The sequence below is a fragment of the Anopheles merus genome, chromosome X (genome assembly GCF_017562075.2).
Source record: "Anopheles merus strain MAF chromosome X, AmerM5.1, whole genome shotgun sequence".
Taxonomy (NCBI): Eukaryota; Metazoa; Arthropoda; class Insecta; order Diptera; family Culicidae; genus Anopheles; species Anopheles merus.
In genome coordinates this window covers 23974390-23999026 of record NC_054081.1, presented here as the reverse complement: position 1 = coordinate 23999026, position 24637 = coordinate 23974390, and the positions used below count along the sequence as shown (strand labels likewise).

The following is a 24637-nucleotide window of genomic DNA, read 5'->3' as shown; positions in this document are numbered from 1 at the left end:
TGCGGTACACTGAGCAAGTAGACACTTCGTGCCATTCCTGTTTGCAATGGACGCACTTTTGGGTGTCAGCCTTGCATTCTGCCGTAGAATGCGGTCCTTTGCACTTACCGCACCTAACAGAGTTGGTACAGTAAGGCTCGGAATGCCCAATCTGGCTGCATTTAGAACAGGTAGCCACCTTTGTAACAAAGGATCGACGGATGGGTACCCGCAGACCCTCAAAGTACAGCGTGTTCGGTAGTACTGTACCCTCGAAAGTGATCCGGAGTGAGGAAGTCTCACGGAACACCTTCTTTCCGTCTACAATTTTCGAAGCGTACAGTTTTTTCACTTCGAGGACCTTGACACGAGGCGAGGATTGATAAAGGAATGCCCCTTGTCCGTACTGAAGGATATCCTCTAAGGGGTATTCAAAGTCATTTACCACACCGATGACTTCCACCAATCCACCGGGAATATACACCCGGTAATCCTCTGTATAGTCCGGATCGGCCACAATTGTATTGGCCTGCACCCGGTCCTTTGCGGTGACACGCAACTTCTTTGGATGCAGTCGGATGACGTAAAAAACACCCGGGTATTTTTTTGTATATCGATGCTGTGATCGATCTAAAGTCAAGCGGCTTGGTACGAGGCATAAAAAAAAACATTATGTGCCCCGTTAAAAGAAGCATGGTACGTTTTGGCCCTTGAATTTACATTCGCTTTAGCAGAATCATCTCGCGATGTTGAAGCCAAAGGTTCATGTAAAACCTTTTTCTTCGCCATCTGCCCTGGGTCAGAGCTTTTGCGCTTCACTGTAATGAAGCCTTCATCGGATTCATCCATAGGCTCCGCCTCCATGGGAGAGCCCGAGCCAACAATTCAACTGAGTGAAGGACAAGGATAGTAGGATAAGAGAGGATCACTTACCAAACACAGGACAAATGAGAGGAGAGCGCGCTCTTCAAGATGCGAGCGCGCGAGATGCGAACGCACAAAATGCGAGCACAAGAGATGCGTGCCGTACGCACCTGTATTGTCGCTCAACACTCTCAAACGGGTAACACACGGACAATCACATACACTACACACTTAACACAGTACACTAAGCACTGTACACTTACTACGCACAGCAAGCACAGATCGCTTCACGTTCAACTAAGCGTACGTAAATCTTCGTGTGGGTATGGTGGGGTCAGTGGCATGACTTCCCTACTAGCAAAGAGAATGTAAAAGTGTGCGTCTTTCAGACGAGGGGCATGTAGAAGCAGGGGGAGACGGTTGGAAATACGCGGAATTACGCGGAGGCGCGAGCGTGTTTTGGTTTCTACACAGTTTTTGCACTCACACAATTACACATGTGTGAATGTGTGCGTTCACTTTCAGCCTGCGCGCTCAGTTTGGTTTTCTCGCAGCGACATGCGGCTATCGGAGTCTCGCTCGCACTAGTGCAGCGAGTGTTCCACTGTGCGCTCCTTTTCTTGCCACCACACGAAATCGTCAGTTCAGCTCAAGCGTTCGCCGTGAAAGGCCACGCGCGTGTTAGCCTACGTCCCGGGCGATCGAAGATTCGCTAAGTGTTGAAGTGTTGTGCACATTGAAATGAAGCTGCGCTTTTCTTTCACCATTTATCTTAAATGTGTGATTTGCGCTGCTTTATTTCAATATTTTTTTACTGCATTGAACAGCAACAAAGGTATTCATGCAGTTAGACGGCTATTTTAAATAAGACGATTTTTTAAATATAAATAATGTGTGTGATTTTGTGGCAAGATTGTGTGAAGCTATGTGCGAAAATGCCCCTTTATTTGCAATAAAAGTGATAAAATATAAACCAAGTTTAATGTGTTCAAGTTTTTGTTTTGATTCGGGTGCACCAAGTCTGAATGAAGCGCACAGCGTGCTACGAAAGAAACAAGTGGGAGGGGGTGTCAGTCCAGTGCAGCGCAATTCGCTGGAATCAAGTGGGAGGGGGTACCAGTTTAGCGCAGCGCAAGCCGAAAGAAACGGGTAGGAAGGGGTATGATGAAACAGCGCGAGCGAGCGTTCTTTACAGCGAGAGCGCCTCGTGTATTTTAAAGGCAAGCAAGAGAGTGCATTCTCTCCGTGGTAGCGCTCCATCCGCCATTTTTAATTTCGAGCCCAAAACAACGGACTTCGGATCCGATCTTGGGCCGGGCCCCCACCGCGTGTTTCTACCTACCCCTCGCCTGAAAATTTCGTTCTCTTTGTCTGTCGGGTTTGGCCGTAATCATCCACCTGGAGCGCGTATCGAGAACGTCCGATTCGCTTCGTGGTTGGCGACAGAATGACCGTTATTTTTATAATAAAATTAAAAAAACTTAATGAATAAATGAAATAGAAGAGAATATGTGGTCGGCATTACTTGCTTACAGCATTGAAATATAGAAAGCATTGTTTACCTATGCAAATCGTTAATTTTTTGCATCAAAACGTGTGGAATACCCGGGTATGCTGGTTGTCAACTTACGTGAGTAAATCTGGTTGCCGACTCTACGGTTAAGCCAGCAATTCTTCTGATAAGGTAGCAGTAACCGATCGTGCGTGTTCGCACGTTCGGGGGTGCGTGCTCGCATGCGCGATTGCATGTCTGCGTGCGGGCGTGTGTGTGCGTGCGGGAACCACACAACTGTTTAATTCTGATGCGTGCATTTTCACCCGCTGTGTACACACGTTTTCAGAAAATGCACTGAACGCCGCCCGATCGATTACTACCTACGATACAACACAACCATTGGATTGGTACTACCATCTTTGCGACCGGCTCTGCTGTTAGGGGTGTTAAAAGACACACGATCGAAGCAAACGTGCATGTGATATGTAAAACATTTCTTTCCAATTAAGGTAGGCTAGCGGAAATAAAACATGAATTGAATTGATACAAAAGAGGATTCTGGTTTTGTTTACAGGGTTTACCAGCATATAAAACAACTGTTCGCTTGTTTATAACAATAGTCGTTTTGTATAGACACCGCTGTCTATCACTTGCTCACACGTCAGATGGTGTAAGCTACTCTGTCCAATTCAATAACACAATTTTCGCACAACGGTCGGATTCAGCACGGTTTGTGGTTGTTGTGTAATTAACAAAATTAATGTTTTGTGTTATTGAAATGTATGGTTTATACTGCATATTGCTTGAATAAAATAAACGTATTTGAAAATGTTTGGTTTTTGTAAAATTTGTCCCAACAAAACAAACTGTGCCGAATCTGACAGTTGCTAATCGAAGGCGAAAATTGTGTTATTGAATTGGACAGAGTAGCTTACACCATCTGACGTGTGAGCAAGTGGTAGACAGCGGTGTTTATACAAAAAGACTGTTGTAACAAACAAGTGAACAGTTGTTTTATATGCTGGTAAACCCTGTATAACGGTGCGCGTATGGTGCTGCACCTGTCCGTCCAGAATCCGGCGGCTTGTTGACATGGTGTCGTTATCATGACACAGAGCGACCGGAACTGCCTTGGAACGGGTTTGGCTCGGTAGGTTCATGTCCTTGGTGCGCCACACCGGTAGACCCGGCAGCAATTAAGTCAAGACCTCGGGTGTGGACTGCTATGCTATGTTCTTTTTCTTTTAATTATTATTATTATTATTATTATTATTATTATTATTATTATTATTATTATTATTATTATTATTATTATTATTAATATTATTATTATTATTTTTATTAATATTATTATCATTATTATTATTATAATTATTATTATTATTTTTAACTATTATTATTATTATTATTATTGGTCGGTCTCATGGTACAGTCGTCAACTCGTACGACTTAACAAAATGCCCGTCATGGGTTCAAGCCCCAAATAGACCGTGCCGCCATATGTAGGACTGACTATCCTGCTATGGGGGAAATCAATAAGTCACTGAAAGCCAACCCCACAAGTGTGTTGGCAGGCCTTGACCGGCATCGGTTGTTGAGCCAAAGAAGAAGAAGAAGAAGAAGAAGAATTATTATTATTATTATTATTATTATTATTATTATTATTATTATTATTATTATTATTATTATATTTTTTTTAAATATTATTATTAGTATTATTAGCATTTTTATTATTATTTTATTATTATTATTATTATTATTATTTTTATTTTTAATATTATTATGATGATTATTATTATTATTATTATTATTATTATTATTTTTATTATTATTATTATTATTATTATTATTATTATTATTATTATTATTATTATTATTATTATTTGCGTATTACTACGCGATGCATGCCTTTTCAGGACTTAAGTACCACATGGCCAGATAGTCAGCCCTTGCTACGCCGGACGGTTCATACGCTGTAAGAACCCACGACGGGCAAGCTGTTAAGATGAGCGGAATGTTGGCGGTGCCCTAGGACCATAACATCTCCCAATCAGCTTGCGTTCTTGATACCGGCAGAACGTGTATGCGGCAGAATGCGAATTAGGGTTCTGCGCGTTGAACTGCAAACCCTCCAACGTGAGCTAGCGATTCGGTAGAAATTTTAACTTTGCAGCGTTTGCGCTTTGTTGGTTTGATTTGTGAAAATTAAACTTCATCACCATAATGTTTTTTAACGACTTTTTAAGCGCCAAAGCAACTCATGAGCATTAATCACACGCGAGAAAGAGATTGTGCTATGGAGGTGAAAGCGCGGACGACGACTGACAGCGTTTGGCCGTCTGGTGTACCAACACATCGATAACTGAAATAGCGTGCACAGGCAAGCGGAATGAAGCTTAGCCAGGGACGGGTAGCACGACGAGCTGCTTGAAACATTTGCCGTAAAGGAAAAAAGAAGGCATGAGAAAATACGCTAAAGCCAATGATTCCTTTCGTCGCCGCACAGCGAGATATTGATTTAAATGCGACGATCACCCTACGTGGGGTGAACGTTCACACGACGTACACACGACGTCGAAAATATTTGAAATTTTCAGTTGGGTTTTCGGTTGGGCGATGAGTTATAAAACGCCATCTATTGAACAAAACAGTGAAATTATGAAGCTTTTGTTTTTTTCTATGGATATTTGATTTACCAGTCGTTTAATCTTAAACAATAGTTTCTGCCCTTTTGGATGGCCTAAAAATAAAGCACCGGAGCCTGGCGAGCTTGATATGCTGCACATAATCACATATATATTTGGGCAGTGTACATGTCTCAGAAGCGTTTGTGAGTACCGGAACCATATAGGTTCTATACAGACCCAGCTTCGTTCGTCGCGACAGGTAGTGGTGGGTCATACGATTCATTTCACGACCCGACCCGGAGTCGGGTGCTAGCTAGCCGGAATCGATTCCAACCCGTGGGTATAGCGGCTACGCTAGGTCGGAATCGGAATCAAATCCGACCCGCGGGTGCACTGAGTTCGGGTCGACCCAAAGAATCAGTAGGTGCGAGAAAGCATAAGCGACTCCGACCCGTGCGTGCTTCCCACGGTAGGTTCAGTTTGACCCGAGGGTGCAGCGAGTTTTGGTCGACCTGACTGATGAGTTGGTGCAAGAAAGCATAAGCGACTCCGACCGGTTGGTGCTACGAGTTCGAGTCGGGACGGGCCAAAGAGGGTTCATTTCGACCCGCGGGTGCAGCGAGTTCGGGTCGACCCGACTGATGAGTAGGTGCGACTCCTACCGGAGTCGTTGCACCCACTGAACCTACTTGTACCGTTCGGGTCGATCCGAACGACTCCGGGTCGCTTACGGATGGCTCCGACCCGATAGGTTCGGGTCGACCTGCCCATCACTAGAACCGACCCGATCCGAACTCGTTGCACCAACGGGTCGGAGTCGCTTATGCTTTCTTGCACCTACCGAAGTTGTTGCACCTACTTATACATTTCGAGTCGACCCGAACGACTCCGGGTCGCTTACGGATGGCTCCGACACGATAGGTTCGGGTCCACCCGTTAATCACTACTTTGAGGTTAACTAATGTTTTTTTTGTAGACGACAAGCTCAAGTTGAATGTTGATTTACATTCGAGAAATTAAAACTCACCTTAACAATTTCCTTGGGTAAATCCTTCCACAATTGAACAAGAATTACTCGAGCTCATCCATTCACAGCACAAGTTCTGGATGGACCACACCCGGATGAATGCAATATGAGAAACATTATAGAAGATCGAAAGAGATGAAATGACTCAGCTCAGCGGAATTAGCTAGTAAATACATATGTATGTGACCAACGAAAGATTTTAGACCCCGCTTCTCCCGTTTTCCATCCATTATTTTCACACACAGTTCACAAAAAAAGCAGTTCACCTCAAAGAACCTGTCGCGACGGACGAAGCTGGGACTATATAGTACCTTTATAGTACCAGTACTCACATACGCCCCTGAGACATGGAGACTATCCAAATCTGACGAAACCCTCTTAGCCGCGTTCGAGAGGAAGATGCTCAGAAGGATACTTGGCCCCGTATGTGTGGAAGGACAATGGAGGAGCCGCTATAATGACGAGCTATACGAGATGTACGGCGACCTCACTGTTGTACAGGGTATCAAGCTCGCCAGGCTCCAGTGGGCTGGCCATGTTGTACGCATGGAAACGGACGGCCCAGCCCGTAAAGTCTTTTTAGGCCGTCCACAAGGACAGAGGAGGCGTGGTAGGCCCAAATTGAGGTGGCAAGATGGCGTGGAGGCGTCAGCCATTAAGGCCGGGATAACGGACTGGCAGACGAAGGCGCGAGACCGTGAGCGGTTTCGGACACTCCTGAGGCAGGCCAAGACCGAAAAGCGGTTGTAACGCCGGATAAGTAAGTAAGTAAGTATTTTCACACACACGCACACAACTCTACACCGGTGGCGCACAAAAAATTAGAGAGCAGACTAGTGTTGGGTTTCATGACTCTTTGGATGAGATTCATTCTTATGATTCTTCAGTGATGAGTGATTCGAATCTCGAATCGACTCTTCAAAGATTTATGAATCTCGAAAGATTCGCGAATCTCCAATGATTATTGCATCTCTAAAGTTATATGAATCTTCAAAGATTCACGAATCTAAAAGATTAACATACCGTTAAAATTCATATTTCTCCAGGGATTCATGAATCTTTTAATATGTCTGATTTGCAAAATAGTTAATTTGCGCGATCTCACCAAACAACATCCCCAACATCTTAAACAACATCTTAAACCCGTCGCGACTTTAAGCCGCTCATGGACCGTCTCCCCGTGGTAAAACAAACTATCCGGCTGCGTGGACTTCCCGCTGCGCAAAGCGATCGAAAAATTCTCAACTCTCGCTCAATGTAGCTAGAGAGCAAGAACCAATAATGGGGGCCTTCACGATTCTAGTCAGTTTTTTTTATGGTGTTTGACAGTTGGAGGCTGAAATCATGTAAACACTCCATACAAAACCACACAAAAAACTAGCCTGCAATTTTCAGTCTAGATTATTGTAGCCTCAAAGCTAGAATTAGATTCGAGTACCTGCTCGAAAACACGGTGTTGTTTACATTTACTCCAAGGTGCATTAAAGAGATCATGTGGTGGAATCTAGAATCAATGTGTATGTAGTCCAGCTGGTCTCATAGCATGTTTTTTTAAACCAAATTTGAACATCACTTTTTAACAGAATGGGTGAATTTTTTTATTCAAACAAGCTTTTTTGAGCCTTGACAAATACTCCAAACACACTTAAAATCTTCATTCAGAAGCAGAAGCGATAAAAATCAGGCTTCTAAATTCATACACCTTGGGATAAGCCCACCTGTATATTATACACACTTAGATAGCTGCTCGAAAACTTCTATGCAATGCAAACAGCTGACAGGCTGATATTTCAGCCTACGAACTTACAACGGAAAGGGCCCCAATGATAAAGCAAGGTGAAAAGATGGGGAAAAGGGGAAGGAGAGGAGAAAGAGAACGTGGGTGTGAACCATTTTTCGGCCACTATCATTTTTGTGCCATCATCACGGTCATGTACCGGAGCTTTTTTGTCAGAAAGAGATAAATACTTGGTTTGATTATTAAATGCTCAGAATCTAATTCAAACTTGTACAGTACAATATTATTGCAGCTTGATATACGTTTTCAGAAATAAAAACTATTTTGTTGATGAAAGTATTTAAAATAATAAACTACAATAGAAATAAAATACAATACTCGTTATATTTTACAAAATAATCGCAGGTCTTTAATGAGGCTCCCGAAAGCCCGCGGGTCATAGTTTCGATACCCTAGCTATACGATACCAGAAAACAATTACAAATTGATTGTCTGGGACATCAAAATAAGAATGTGTAAAACCTGCTAACAAATTGAAGGTCTAAGAAAATATTTAACTACTAGATAGAAATTATTGCTTAAGCTTATGCTAGATGGTCTTTTGTTCTCAGAGTATTTTATTTAATAGAAATTCAATAACCGATTTCAGTAAACATATAGTCCTTGAATGTTTTTTGAAGCTGAATTTACAAGAACGCAAAGTATGTAATTAAAAAAAGTATTAATTTTATTTTTGATGTACGCAATGGAAGGTTTTTTAAACTGTAACTTATACACAAATTTAAAAAAACTTTTTTTTTGTCGGTCACTGTATGTGTCTATTGCTAGTTAAGTGGACTAGCTTTTCAACATTATTGATAATTGTTGGATTAGGAAGGCAAAAGTGACTTTAAATGTCATTTGGACTATGTACGCTTCATACTTGAATGTTATCTTCCTCGTCATCACTATCAGGTGGATTACTTTCGGATTGTCCTGGTGGACTACCGGGATTGAGCATCGGGCTAGGACTATGCCTTATCTGGCTGTTCAGACTATGATTACTAATGCTGGTAAGTGAGTTAAGATTACTAATATCATGTTGGCTTCCTGCTCCAACACTGGTTTCACCATCACGAAGTTGGTTTGATCCACCGCTAGGAGTTTGATGAGGTTGTTGCAACAATGATCCTGCTGGTTGTTGCCCACAATTGGCTTGATAGTAACTGCTCAGCGTTGAAAGTGAACTGGACGCAGAGAGGTGAGGGAATGGGCCGCTTGGACCCGGAATAGAATTCAATGTTCCGATGGTTGGTACACCTGGATACATACGATAAGGTAATGGTTTTTGGAGAGCAGCTGCTGCAGCTGCATGTCTATAGTATGCGTCAACCGCACTTTGTGATGTTCCAGGAGGCCCTGAAGGAGTAGGGTAAGGCCAGGCGCCGATGTAAGGAGGTCCACCATATAACCGCTGAAACGCAGCATAATTTCCAGCTTCTGCTAATAGTTCTAATCCTACTGCAGTTTGTCTCTTCCACTTTGTTCTGAAAAGATATATACATTAGAATAATAAAGCATTAATGAACATGAAACTACAGAAAAAGTGAAGAACAAGAATCCTGCAAGCAACAAAGAAAGGGAGCAAGCAACCTTTTATTTATGTATAGTGTAAATTCTTGCTGTAATTAAAGTAATACATTCGAGTAATACAAAACATATTTTCGTTAAAACACACATTATTCTAGATTCTGGCTCTTCAGATATGCGGCCAGAGCATATCCAAGTAGCCAAATTTGCTTAAGCAGCTAATTTTGGTATGCTTAAAATCGCTGCTTGAATTCGACTTTTGCAGTAGAAAACCAGCATCACAGTTCTAGTAGGGTCTTTTAAATAGCACATAAGCAGCTTCCTTATGCAAAGGTGTCAGGGATTATTTTTCTTTGCGTTTTATTTTCAAGCAAGGTGTCATCAATTGTGTGTACAAGATTTGTGTTTGTATGTGCCTGTTTATTTTAAAACTCTAAAAGCTCTAGAATTTCACTCAATTTTCATAGTTTAAAAAAATAAAAAATACCTTGACTCAATATTCCTTCTTAAATTAACTTATCTAACTTGTGCAGCAGCAATGAGAGTTTGATGGCATCAGTTTTTGACACTTTGACAAGAGCCACCTCGTACCGATGTTTAAGTTTCCTCTACGGATCTGAATCCGTTGGGAAGACTGAGACCGGAGGCTTACCGTCCGACTTAGCCAGGAACAGACAAACAATGAGTTGAGTTCGTGTGATGAATGTCGGTTTATTGATCTTAAAATGCTAATTTACACCCTACTGCTGGCTTGCCAGGTTTCATTTGTTTATACTTTTAATACACTTATTTTTATTAAATCTTTTTATTTATAGCTACTATTTATACTGACTCGACTTATATCCGTTTATGTAGGACAGAAGTTGACCTTAATTTAGGACTGTCGTTAATAGATGTCATATATTAAAAAGCTATGAAGTTCCACTAAGTTCGGCACACCTTCTTAACAAGCCTTTAATTTCCATCGTGAACCATACACATCAAACTAACCAGCTACAAGGATCCAGAGAGTATCGAGTGCTTGTTAAAAAGTGCCATAGTTCCGCAAAGTACTTCTAATCTCCTAATGAGCCACTAACTTACTTATCCGGCGCTACAACCGCTTTGCGGTCTTGGCCTGCCTCAGGAGTGTCCGAAACCGCTCACGATCTCGCGCCTTCGTCTGCCAGTCCGTTATCCCGGCCTTAATGGCAGACGCCTCCACGCCATCTTGCCACCTCAATTTGGGCCTACCACGCTTGCTCTGTCCTTGTGGACGGCTTAAAAAGACTTTACGGGCTGGGCCGTCCGTTTCCATGCGTACAACATGGCCAGCCCACCGGAGCCTGGCGAGCTTGATACCCTGTACAACAGTGAGGTCGCCGTACATCTCGTATAGCTCGTCATTATAGCGGCTCCTCCATTGTCCTTCCACACATACGGGGCCAAGTATCCTTCTGAGCATCTTCCTCTCGAACGCGGCTAAGAGGGTTTCGTCAGATTTGGATAGTCTCCATGTCTCAGAGGCGTATGTGAGTACTGGTACTACATAGGTACTATATAGTCCCAGCTTCGTCCGTCGCGACAGGTTATTTGTGGTGAACTGCTTTTTCAGGCTGTAGAATGACCGGTTGGCAGCCAGCTTCCTTACACGCAACTCAACTTCCATGCTGTTGTCGTTGCTGACCTTTGACCCCAGATAGGTGAATTGTGGGATGACTTCAAACGTGCGTTCACCTATCTGTACATCACGCCTACGTAGATTCTGATTATTTATTGGTAGGCCCGCTGATGTTGCCACCATCAGTTTGGTCTTTGCCTCGTTTATCTGCAATCCGAGGTTCTCTGCCGCCTGCTCGATCCCTGGGGTCCTGAGAGTTTTCCATCCACCCTCACCTGGCATGTGACGTTGGTCATAGTCATTCTAACTAGCCTTATCAGTTTGGCCGGGATTCCAAAAGAGCTCATAGCGTCATACAGTTTTACCCTGGCTATGCTATCATATGCGGCTTTGAAGTCAATGAAGAGATGGTATGTGTCGTGTCTGTATTCAGCCATCTTCTCCAAGATCTGCCGCATGGTGAAGATCTGATCAGTGGTAGATTTTCCGTTTCGGAATCCTCTTTGATAGTTTCCAACTATCTCTTCGACGTGCGGGACAAGGCGATCCTGAAGGATCAGGGAGAATATTTTATAGGCGGTATTCAACACCGTAATACCCATGTAGTTGTTGCAGTCCAACCTATCTCCCTTCTTGTATATGGGGGAGATGATGCCGAGATTCCAATCACAAGGCATCGATTCGCTATCCCACACCTCAGTAACAATTTGATGAATCTCGTTTTCTAGTCGTGCACCTCCATTCTTGACCAGTTCGGCTGCAATTCCGTCGGTTCCGGGCGCTTTGTTCAGCCGACGGATAGCCTTTCGTGTTTCTTCTATGCTAGGTGGCAGTAGCATGACACTATCTGCTAGTGGCGCTTATAGCAAGAAAACATAAACGGCTTTAATCCAACGATGCACCAACGATTTCGGATCGGGTCGGGCAAAGGTAGCATTAGTCGTGGATCCAGCGAGCCCGGGTTTACATGAATAATCAGTAGTTGCACGAAGTTGGCTTAAAACCCTACATGAATTCGCAGCCGATGAGAATAAATATTCTAAGAGTGTGTATCTCCAATTAATTTGCTTGCAAATAAATAAAAAGCCCATACTATACGCCAAAATTCAACCAGTAAACGCCCAAAATTTTATATTAAAAAATCCCTGCTGTCAGACCATATGTCCCTGAAAGGTGACAATATGTCCAAAAAAGTGTGCCGCAGTCTTGCGATACTAATACGCACATCCCGGTATCGTCAACGTTTTCACGTATCGTCCCGTAGTCTTGCAATTGACTCCCGCCGATTTATCAAAGAGTTTCACGGTATTGAGTTCTATCAAAAAACCCTGTATGAGAGTCTATACAGGCTTTCGAGATTTAATTCATTACCACGCAGCCGGATAGTCAATTCATGCAACAGGGCGACGGTCCAGTCTAGGCTTTAACCCGTGACGGGCATTTTATTGAGTCGTTCGAGTTGACGACTGTACCACGGGGCCACCCCTACCTTCTATTAGATGCCAAATGTACCGTGTAAAACGCTTTGATTAACCGCGTTTAAATTTATTGTTAAAAAAAAAGATCTCAATTCAAAGAAATAGTATTTGCTCTTGTTGATTGAAGATGTTGAAAATATTGTGAAATACAAAAACTTCCTTTTGAATGTTTTTATCAAATAAAACGTTTGTATAACATTCAAAAAGAAAAAAAACAGGTGTTGCATCATTGTCCCATTAGCAATAGAACAACATTTATTAAATATGTAGGTAAAGAACCCTTGTATTAGCCCAAACTGCATATAAGAATATGGCAAAGTCTATTTTATGTAAACTTTGCAGAAATATTTTCAATGTATGTGATAAAAGTTATTGAACCCCTTTGTCCCTTTTTTTGTTTTATCCACAGTGTTATCATTTGAAAATGTAATGTGTTTTTCTGCCGTTTTTTGCTCTACACAAGACGTCAAAAATATTTGAAATTATCGGTTGGGTACCGACAATTTCCGAACCTGATTATGATTATTTATTATGATTATTAGTCCCGCCTGTTGAAAGATAATGATGACGAGTCCCACCTCTTACACTGATATAGCATTGAGAGGAACAATTGTATCGTATCGATAAATAACACACCTATATATTAGTAATAAAGCGAAAAATCAAATAATAGGGCAAGCAAGTATTACTAAAACATAGGCTTTGGATCAAACACACTTTAATGTTTTGCCACCGGGGAGGGGGGCTCTAAGAGGCTACTTAAAAATTTACATAATATTTTATATGCGGACTTACCATCCACGGAACCCCCCGCGGCCTCTCCGTCCACTTACTGTTAAATCCGGTCCTGGAACTGGAGTTGATAATGCACGCTTACTGATCCTGGCAACGATCATAAACTCATAGTAGTCCTGGAACTAATGATGAGCTCATACCGGTTTTTAAATCTTCTTCTTTAGCAATCCTTGTACCCTCTGCCTTGTACCCACTTTAGTGAAGTGAGCTTTTGGCATTCAGTGACTTAATTGTTACCATAGCATGATAGTCCTACTGTTGCGTACGACCTCATTATGAAGTAAAATCATATATGCGGATGTAGCGAAGTAAAACACTTCAAGTTAAAACACGCCTCAAGCAATAGCGCGCGCTTCAGAAACGCAACAAACATAAACAGGTAGTAACTTTACGCAATTCATAAACCATGGGTACATGTCGCATTAAATATAAATAAAACTTGTTATCAAAATAGTTATAGTTACAGTTAGCTGACCTATATGCGGTCAGCGACTAAATAGTATATAAGAGATGAAAACCTAAATAAAGTAAGCGCATTCGAACACAAACCTCAGAATCGCTCGTTTCTTAATAGTCGGAGCACTCTCCGGTCGACGAAGGAAAAATATACCCGACTCGGTGTAAAGCACCGGCGTTGGGCGCTGCGACGGAGCAACACATCCGCCAGCAGCATTAATGGTGGCTCCAGAGAGGAACTAACGACCTCCTCGTAGTGAATAGCACGTGATTCAGTCCAACATAAGCGCCGAAGCACCGAGAGTGAAAGTGCGTAAAATAGTGGAGATCACAACCGTGAGTGAAATAGTTAGGCAACAAGGTGCGTAAACCAGCACGACCGCCAAAACACCGCGAGTTAAAGTGAGTGAAATAGTGAAGATCACAACCGTGAGTGAAATAGATAGGCAACAAGGTGCGTAAACCAGCACGACCGCCAGAGCACCGCGAGTTAAAGTGAGTGTAATAGTAAGGATCACAACCGTGAGTGAAATAGATCGGCAACAAGGTGCGTAAACCAGCACGACCGCCAAAACACCGCGAGTTAAAGTGAGTGAAATAGTAAGGATCACAACCGTGAGTGAAATAGATCGGCTACAAGGTGCGTAAACCAGCACGACCGCCGAAACACCACGAATGAAAGTGCACAAAGCATTAAAATCAACACCAGGAGTGAAATAGAACGGCAAATAAGTGCGTAACTAAGCACGACCGCCGAAACACCATAAGAATAAGGTGACATCATAAACAAAACCCGAGAACCGTTAGCGAACCCAAGAGCACGGAGGGTACCGACAACGATATAAACAAACCAACGGCAAAACGTCAAAAAGCCAAATCAGCAAAAGGCTACGCCAACCATAGTGACCATTCGGTGGTTACACAGCAAGGTCGGCGACAACGAAATAAAAACAACGAGTAACAACAAACAGCTTAAGTTTCAATGGAAATAGCTGATTAAAAACATCGAATTACTCGAGGCTTACTCGGTTTGGAACGGACAGCAAGCAGTGACTCATCGTCAGGTCCGACAAACAAAGCGAACAGCGAGCGACTAGCGGCAAGTCCACCGGCGTCTCCAAGCAGCAAGCAGCATGCAGCGACTCATCGCCAGGGCCGGCAAACAAAACAAACAGCGTGCGGATAACGGTCAGTGCACCAGCAACTTCAGGCAGCAGACAGCGATCGCAGACGTTCCAAGTAGCAGAGCGGGGCCGGCAATAACGTGACTGAAGAAAGCATCCAACCTACTAGAGACGACTATACAGCAGTAGCCGGACCAGAGAAGAACCCACCAGATCGACTAGCATCATCAGCAAGCGGACATCCGTGATACGGCAAACACAAGCATCTCAAACGCTGAGTGAGTAACAATGGAATTCATTACTAATCCAAACGGTCATTGTAAACTTTGTACTAACAAAGATGAGTGGGGGAAACAGGTCAGTTGCACGGAATGCGACAGGTGGTTTCACCTAAGTTGTTTGGGGGTAAAGAGTACCCCAAAGAATTTCGTATGTTCAAGATGTAAAAAATCTGAAGAAGAAAGGAAGGAGATAAAGAAGGCTCTAGAAGAATCACAAAGACTTTGCGAATTATTAAAGGAAAAAAGAGAAAAAGAATTAGAACAAAATAATAACAATAAAAAGGATTTGGAGCGGTTACAAGAGGAATTAAACGAAACCGCTAACGATGGGAAAGAAATGCGTGAAGCATTAATGCAAACAGAGAAATTATTGCAGGAAAAGATAGATAATGAAAAACGAAACAGAGAATCACAGAAGCAGCAAGAAGAAGAAATAGAAAGATTGCAGAAGACTCTTGAAGATCAAATCATAATAGAACCAAAAAAGCAGGAAACAAAACAATTGCTAAGCGATAAGGCTCCGAAACCTGAAACAAGCGAGAAAAATATTTCGCTTACCGAAAATATTAACAGACTTGTAAGCGCACTAACTGCTAGTTCTTCTGCTGGCAAAAGTACGCTTATGGAACTTCCTGAATTTGATGGTAGTTATAAACTATGGCCTCGATTTAAAACGGCCTTTGATAAAACAACTAAGAAAGGAAATTTTTCAAAGCTGGAAAATCTGAATAGACTACAGCGATACTTAAAAAGGGAATGCATTAAAATCAGTCAGTGGTCTCATGTTAAGTCCTGATAATCTTGAGAAAATTATCGACCGATTAGAAAAACTTTATGGTAACCCGAAAGCGTCTACAAGTCTTTGCTTAACGATCTCACAGCTTGCAGACACATAACAATAGAAAATCCAACATCAATAATAGAGTTTTCTAACGCGTTGAATAATATGGTAGATAATATGAATGTACTGGGGAGAACACAATATTTAAATGATCAGAGGCTTCTAAGTGACCTCATAGCACGGCTATCAACAGATCTTAGAAATAAATGGATTGCAAAAACATTAAATGACCAAGAGATTCACACATTAAGTGATCTGGCACTATGGATAAAACCAACCGAAGACCTAGCGGCAGTTTTGGTAGCAAATGAAAATGGTCAGAAATTTCGAGGGCACCGATTAAATGCTCACTTACAGCCCAAGATGTATTCGAAAGACAATCATTGTCTGGTATGAGGAAGGGCTCATGAAACAACTCAATGCCAAGAGCTCATAGATAAGCCAGTATGGCAGAGATGGAAACTGTTAACCAAAGGGGCATTTGTACTAATTGCTGCAAATACAAAAACCATAAGGCAGTTAGCTGCCGCCTTCCTGCTCAATGCAGAGTGGAACGTTGCTCACAAAAACACCATACGTTGCTCCATAGGAAAGAGGAACAATCCCCATCATACATTCCTCCACGAAGAGTAAACTTCCACAAAGAGGACAGAAAGCTTTACTATCAAATCATACCGATCACATTGTATCACGAATGTGCGGAAATAAAAACATTTGCCTTGTTGGATCCACCGTCAGCCACAAGTCTTATTGTTGATGATGTAAGAAAACAGCTGCAACTAACAGGGCCCAATATGCCTCTTAAATTATCGTGGACGAATGGAAACATACAAGACGAACAACATAGTCAATTTTTTTCTTTGAGGGTACGTGGGCCAAATAATAAAATGGGTACGTGGGCCAAATAATAAACATCAAATAATAAATCTACGCTCGGTGAAGGAACTCGACCTTCCCAGACAAACGGTAGATGCTAAGAAATTAAGCAAAATGTATAAACACTTAAAAAATATCGATTTAGAAAGTTACTATGATGCCATTCCCACAGTTTTATTAGGGCTCCCACATGCTTTTTATACTCAAAGCATTGGATATCGCTCCGGAAAACCTAACCAGCCGGTAGCTCAAGAGACTCGTCTGGGATGGACAATATTCGGAGGAGGAAAAACATTATTGGCAAAATGATATAAACAAGTGTAGTCCTCTATTTACAATCAAAGATCAAAAAGAAGAAGATGAAAAATTAATGCCGTCACTCATGCAGAAATATTTCTCAACTGAAGAGTTTGGAGTTAAATCGAACGAAGCGCCAATGCCAAAATTAGAACAGCAGGCACTGGAAATTATGAAGGATACCTTGGCATATAAGGAAAAACCGATACGAGATAGGATTACTTTGGAAGGAAAACAAACCACAGTTACCAAATAGCTATCCCCAAGCCCTAACAAGATTAAAATCACAAGAAAGAAAATTAGAAAAGGATGTTGAATTAAAAGAATGGTATCACCGAACTATTGCGGAATACCTAAGCAAAGGATATGCTCGAAAGGCTACCCCTGGGGAGCTGCTCGAACATAACCGGAAGATAAACTATATTCCTCACTTTGCTATAGTAAACAAGAACAAGTTTCCACCTAAGCCTCGTCTTGGTCCTAAGGTCACTGAACTCATTCCTCCTATCCGGTCCTGATGCTACCACCTCTTTATTTGGTGTACTCATCAGATTCCGCGAACACGAAATTGCTTGCTCTGGTGATATAAAGGAAATGTTCCACCAGGTAAAGGTTCAGCAAGAAGATCAATGTGCCCAACGTTTTTTGTACAGAGAATCTCCTAACAAAGACCCTCAGGTCTATGTTATGCAGGTAATGACATTTGGAGCAACATGCTCTCCAACATGCGCACAATTTGTAAAGAATCAAAACGCTCTAAAATTTCGAACAACAAAACCAACCCAAAGGCGGTGAAGGCAATTACCGATAATCATTACGTAGATGATTATCTGGATAGTCTCGTCAGTATTGAAGATGCTGCCAAAACAGTAAACGAAATCATTACAATTCATGATAAGGCTAATTTTTTTATACGAAACTTTGTGTCAAATTCTCATGAATTTATAAGCTCACTTCCTGAGAACAGGAGAGCGAATAAAGAGATGCATTTTATCGAAAACAAGGATGATACTTACGAGAAAATTCTTGGCATGCACTGGGACACGAGAAACGATACTTTCAGATATAAACTGAAAATTCCACCACTAGAGGATAAAAAATTGACCAAAAAGGAATATTTTTCCAATATAGTGAGAATCTACGACCCATTGGGCTTGGTCATCAATCTCACTACGGAATCAAAGGTCCTCATGCAAGAACTATGGAAGGAGAAAGTTGACTGGGATGATGTATTGCCAATTAACCTCCAAAGAAAATGGCAGGAATGGCTCGACGCTATAAAAACTGTTGAAGGTATTAAGATCGTCAGATCCTATTCAAACATTAAGGGAGACTGTCGCAGAGAGCTGCATACATTTGTAGACGCCTCAGAAAGGGCTTTCGCAGCCGTGGTATATCTAAAAACAATACAAGGTGACACAGTAAATGTCAATATTTTGGCAGCTAAGTCAAGAGTAGCTCCCACAAAACCATTTACAATACCAAAGTTAGAACTTCAAGGGGCAATACTTGGTGTAAGACTTGCCGATACCATTAAAAAGGAATTGAGACTGAATATAGATGAGGAATTCTATTGGACAGATTCAAAGACAGTACTAGGATGGATCAATTCAGAAGCTCGCAATTACAAACAATTTGTGTCGAATAGGGGAAATTATCCATCGAACATCAAGAATTCAGTGGCACTGGTAGCTTCAAAAGACAATCCAGCAGACGAAGCTACGAAACCTAAACAAGGGCACTCGATATGGCTAGAGGGTCCAGATTTCTTGAAACAAAAAACATTAGCAACCCCCAAATCAGAACAATTTGCTACAAACATAGAAATCCGACCGGTGAACATGATTAGAGAAAAAACGGTGCAAATTAAGGATAGGAAAACGCGTGCAATCGACTGGTGCTCTAGTTGGACACGCTCCAAAAAGAGCAATCGCACTTGGCTTAAAGTTCATACAGAAATCAGTAAAAGTAGTAAAGCAAAAGAACTCCTCAACAATAGATAAAACAATCCTACCCGAATAACAACTCTCGCGCTCATACCATTAACTATACTAGCGATCTTTGCGATTAAAAGATGTAATAGAAGACGTCAACGTCCTCCGCCGTTTAAGGCACCAACAGAAGCGTAACCTCTCACGAGAAGTTACGGGGGCCGGGATGTTGCGTACGACCTCATTATGAAGTAAAAGCATATATGCGGATGTAGCGAAGTAAAACACTTCAAGTTAAAACATCTCAAGTTAAAACACGCCTCAAGCAATAGCGCGCGCTTCAGAAACGCAACAAACATAAACAGGTAGTCAACCGTTCTCACGGTTCAAACGAGGAAGTAACTTTACGCAATTCATAAACCATGGGTACATGTCGCATTAAATATAAATAAAACTTGTTATCAAAATAGTTATAGTTACAGTTAGCTGACCTATATGCGGTCAGCAACTAAATAGCATATAAGAGATGAAAACCTAAATAAAGTAAGCGCATTCGAACACAAACCTCAGAATCGCTCGTTTCTTAATAGTCGGAGGCACTCTCCGGTCGACGAAGGAAAAATATACCAGACTCGGTGTAAAGCACCGGCGTTGGGCGCTGCGACGGAGCAACACATCCGCCAGCAGCATTACCTACGTATGGGGGTACGGTCTATTCGGGGCTTGAACCCATGACGGGCATATTGCTACGTCGTACGAGTTGACGACTGTACCACCGGGCCATGTAAATTTCCTAAAAAATATCCTTAATTGAACACGTTCAATTATGTTCATCGCTAACTGTGCAACCAGACATCCCGCCAATGGCGTCGCGCTGTAAAGCGTAAAGCCAAATTCGATGATATTAGATGATATACGATGATAGGTTCATACAAAACCAATCTGTTTCATGGCAAATATTGTCATCGCATCATATAAGATGACAGCTGGATACATACATGGTGTGCATAATAAATTTGACACTTACGGTTTGTCTCATAATAAGTGATTGCCTTTACATATCAACATAAGCGATACGTCAATTGAAAGCTTACGTTATGTACTAACAGATGATATTTTTTTCAATTTAATGAAATTCTTTTGTTTTTTGTTTAACCGGCAAAAAACCGGCTTGTTTTTTGAAAACGGATCACGCGCATCATGATGATACGCACTGGAAAGCAGCACATAATTCAAATTAATTTTTTTTATTCATGTTTCCATGTTTCATTTTCCACGATAGAGAATTAAACAAAAATTTACAATAAAAAAATTCGAATAACAATAACATAGGCTAATGGAGGAGGGGTGATGGTCACCATCTGTAACATAATTTTTGAGGGGGGGTTCTTACGTGGGTCAGAAATGAACAATTTCAGATTTACGTTTTTGATGAATTACACCTTAAAATGGTTGTTCAATGTTAAACTCACCTTCGATTTTGATACCACGTTTTAACTTGAGTATCGCTTAGCCCAAGCTTATTGGCTAACTCCATTCTATCTTGCACGCTTAAATACTTTTGTCTTTCGAAACTTTTTTCAAGGGTTTGCAATTGATGATCAGTAAAAGCGGTGCGAGCTTTTCGTTGCTTTTTACTCAGCCCTGAGGAACTGCTAAGTCCAAGTCCGTTTTTTATGCTGTTGCCATCTTCATCTTTTCCACCTTAAATTAAGAGATAAAGAGAGAGATAAAAAGAAAAAATTAATTAAAAAATGACAAACATCTTTTGTGTAGTAATTTGAATGTCAGATCTCTATTGTTAGAACTGGCGTATAATTGAATTTATTTTACTTTTCAATTATATATTACTAACATATTTTGTTTTTGAAGAATACTGCTCGTAATTTTGGGCCTATCTATACCACGAAATATTGTAGACCAGTGGTCGGCAAAGTCCGGCCCGCGGGCCAATTGCGGCCCGCCGCAACATTCAATCCGGCCCGCGAAAGGTTTTGACTGATTTTGGAAGATGTGAAGAAACTATTCGTATACAAATTACTGAATATCTTTCAGAATAACATTTTATACCATCGTACTCTTTCAAGTTTAATTAAAGTACTGTGCAATGACGGATCGTTCGGTATGTTCGAACTCGCGATCAATATCCCCGTAACGTTTACAAGAAAAAAATGCCTTTTTTCGGCTGGCTGTGGAAAAAACTAGGAGAGATAATTTCTTAACATGTACATAATTTGAAAGGTAATTATATAAGCTTCCTTGGACAAATAAATATAAGACTTTGGGAGTTGCCTTTTATCAGTTATCCCGAATTTTCGCCATTATGGACGAAGACATGCCTGTAGGCATCATAAGTTTTCGCGACAAAATGTTAGAGTAGAGCTTTTGCATCATGTTGGTCCAGAAAAATTCGATGGAACACGTGTGACGGATGTTGTATCAGTTTGCAGACTAGGGTGTCATGTCGAAATTCTACCGAAATTCACCTAGTATGAACGCATTGAGTTTTGGCGTCATTGATTGCCATTGCGAAGTCAGTGGACGCGATTTCTGCTTCCTGATATGTGTGTTAATTTTCCCATACTATTTCACTGTTTGGCGGGTAGCATCGATCTCCCGGCCCAGATAACCCAGTAATGTAGCCACTTGTGCCTCTGTCTTCATTTTTAGCTTTTTTGGAACTTCAAAAATGAACCTGGGCTCAAATGTAATTTCCTGCGATGCTTTGATTGTTGCCTAAAAGTGCCAAGATGTTGGTGATCAATATGCAGAAATGTTCTTATGCGACGTCAGACTTCTGTACGCAGTCCATTTAAGACGCTACGGGGTGTCATTCGTTGATCGCGCACGCTTATAAGTTGGTTGGTTCACTTTTTTGGTCATCATGTTTAGAGTTTTCTGTTGTCTCATGGGCAAAAAACCTATCAATTGATCTGACATGGCATGACATCTGACTTGTCCATAAAGCATTTTAATAATTACTGAATCTATGTTTGCTTGGATAATTTTTCAGCCTTTCAGAATTTTGTATCATCCCCGGATTTTTTTTTCTTTTGGCTCAACAACCGTTGCCGGTCAAGGCCTGCCTGCACCACTTGTGGGTTTTGCTTTCAGTGACTAATTGATTTCCCCCCATAGCAGGATAGTCAGTCCTACGTATGGCGGCACGGTCCATTTGGGGATTGAACCCATGACGGGCATGTTGTTAAATCGCACGAGTTGACGACTATACTACGAGACCGGCTTCTCGAGACCGGCATCATCCCCGGAATATATTCAATATTTTTTGCGGTGTGGGAGGATGGAGTCTTCAAGAAGCGATATTGATCCCATTTTGTTATTTTTTGACTGATCACATTTTTGGCCATCTATTGCCGATTCTCAAATGATTAAAGATTAGAATTAGTTTTTAAAGTAGCTATAATTAATTTTGAACCATACTTGGATGATATAATTATAGAAAAACAACAATAATACCTTAAATGTTTCTAAAAGAATAAAATATAATAATTTAAGCGCAATAATAAAAACCGCATTCACCTGGCCCGCGGCACTCGATCATTTACTAAAGTTGGCCCTCAAAAGTTTGCCGACCAGCGGTTTTAAACCGGTTGGGAATTCCACCTGTTTGGGGGGAATTTGGACTTGGGAGGGGAGGGGGGGAGGATTTTTACAGTCGTTGCCATCTAATTCTGGCCATAAGATATAATTTTTTGAAAGTGCGCATAAATGTTTGCCTTTCACACATTAATTTTCATCTGTAAGTCATAAATGTTTTACTCTTGTAGAGTAAAGAACTCATGAGTGCTTTTGAGAAACCCTCGTTCTCAGCGTTTGTCGAATCGGAACAAAATCGGTTTTGAGAATCTTTGAGAATCTTTGAGAAAGTTGACGATGCAGCGATCGGCTACCTGAAATATAAGCAGTTGTGCTATTCGTTTATCGGTAATCATTTTGGAAAAGGTATTCAATGTTTATAATTGAAAAATAAAAAAAACATCCTATCAAAAACTTATTTTCTGTTTAAAGCTCCAAATAAAGCTTCAGTGGCTTTATCAGTTTCTCAGAGTGAGAAAAATTGACAACGGCCACGAGCTCGCGTCTGAGAACAAGTGTTGAGTGCTTGAGAAACTTAAATGAGTGCTTGAGAATGTTTTCTCAGCTTAAGAAAGCCTCGTGACCCCGCGGCCTTTGAGAATCTTTGAGAAAGTTGAGGATGCAGCGATTGGCTGCGAACGACTCCGGACGGCTCCGGACGACTCCGGGCGATTCTGGACGATTCCGAACTACTCCCGATGAAGCAATGCAGACCTACCTTCCGGAGTCGATTCCGAATTAATCGGAGTCAGATGGGAGTCGACTCCGGATTTCTGCCAATTTTACCCATCACTAGTGTACATGTTTGACGGGATATTCTGCACCACACTTATATGCCGATCACGACGGTGGATGTAGTACTCGAGGTGCTTAAGCACCAACAATGAGTATGGTTGGCTTTATGAATAATTAAATCAATTGGAATACTAATCAGATTGCTATTTGCATCTTTAATTATTAACAAAAATCATTCTGTCCAATACCAAGTGATTTCAAATACAAGTTTTTAAAGAATCTGAGGTCGTCAAGAAGAAAAGGAAAAAGGGTGTCGCCATTGCTATCGAATGGTACATCTGTAGTAGTGAGACAGGAGTTGAGTAAACCCATACCATCGTTTGATGAAACTTTAACATAATGGTCAAAGTTTAAAAAAATGCTTAAGGAAATGGTGGACAACACAAATGAAGCGGACGTGATTAAATTACACTACCCAAACCAAGCGTTTATTTGGGAAGGATTCGGGCGCGATTCATGAAAAAAAAACAATAAATAGTGGCTACTATTAACAAGCATGGGAAGAACTTACAGAACGTAATGAAAATAATAGAGTGATACTCGAGTGGTGAACATGTATGCCAATTACTTGACTTAAAACGAATGCCATCAGAACACCAGAGAGCCATATTAGCAAACACATTCTTAACAGCTAAACTTTGGTACATAGGATCAACATTCAAAATATATATCAGCGAACAAAAAACATTCAGTAACGCTCACATCTTTACTTGAAGAGTTAATGTGGCCTAAAGTTGGACTGAGAGTCAGTATGAACCAACTTGGCTTATCCAAAGCTAAAGGTGGTCTAAATCTTCTTCTGCCAAGCATAAAGCTCCCATCATTACTGATCAATAGACATCTCAAATATGCCTAATATGCGTTTTACCTCAAAATTCATGCTAAAAATAGAAAACCCTCCAAACATTCAATCAGTGCCCAAATTCTATCCATGTTTGAAAATAATAACAAAGCAATGTGCTTATTTAACAGAATCAATCATTCAAAAACCAACAGCAAGAGAAATTCACAGTACAATTAAACTTTCTTTTGCTTTCCCCAATTAAATTTAAAAACAATCAGTGGAATAGAAAAAAAGTATGGCGAAATCTGAACTGCAATAAGCATAATTAAACACAAAGAAGTACATATTATAAACTAGTAAATGAAAAACTTATTTGCGAGGAACTAAAATTCAAACAAAAATATAAATCAATAACTGATACAAATTGCACTTTTTGTGGAAAAAAAGATAGTTATGACCACAAATTTAAAACGTGCAAAAAAA

The 24637-nt window shown here is 41.1% G+C and overlaps 1 protein-coding gene across 1 annotated transcript; it reads right to left on the bottom strand.

Moving 5' to 3' along the window:
- Nucleotides 1-8093: 8093 nt before the first annotated feature.
- On the bottom strand, nt 8094-21372 carry LOC121597117 (homeobox protein B-H1-like). The gene is made up of 3 exons (XM_041922658.1): nt 21318-21372; nt 20451-20682; nt 8094-9256 (listed from the first exon to the last, which is right to left on the bottom strand). Exons 1-3 carry the CDS (start codon nt 21370-21372, stop codon nt 8647-8649), a joined length of 897 nt encoding a protein of 298 aa, XP_041778592.1. The 3' UTR covers nt 8094-8646.
- Nucleotides 21373-24637: the final 3265 nt, after the last annotated feature.

Coding starts and splice junctions, on each gene's coding strand:
- LOC121597117 (XM_041922658.1), bottom strand. CDS start 21,372: ATGATGCAAAAGCTCTACTCTAACATTTTGTCGCGAAAACTTATGATG. Junction 20,683..21,317: donor AAAACTTATGATGCCTACAG/GCATGTCTTCGT, acceptor TCTTAATTTAAG/GTGGAAAAGATGAAGATGGC. Junction 9,257..20,450: donor ACGTGGTATCAAAATCGAAG/GTGAGTTTAACA, acceptor ATATCTTTTCAG/AACAAAGTGGAAGAGACAAA.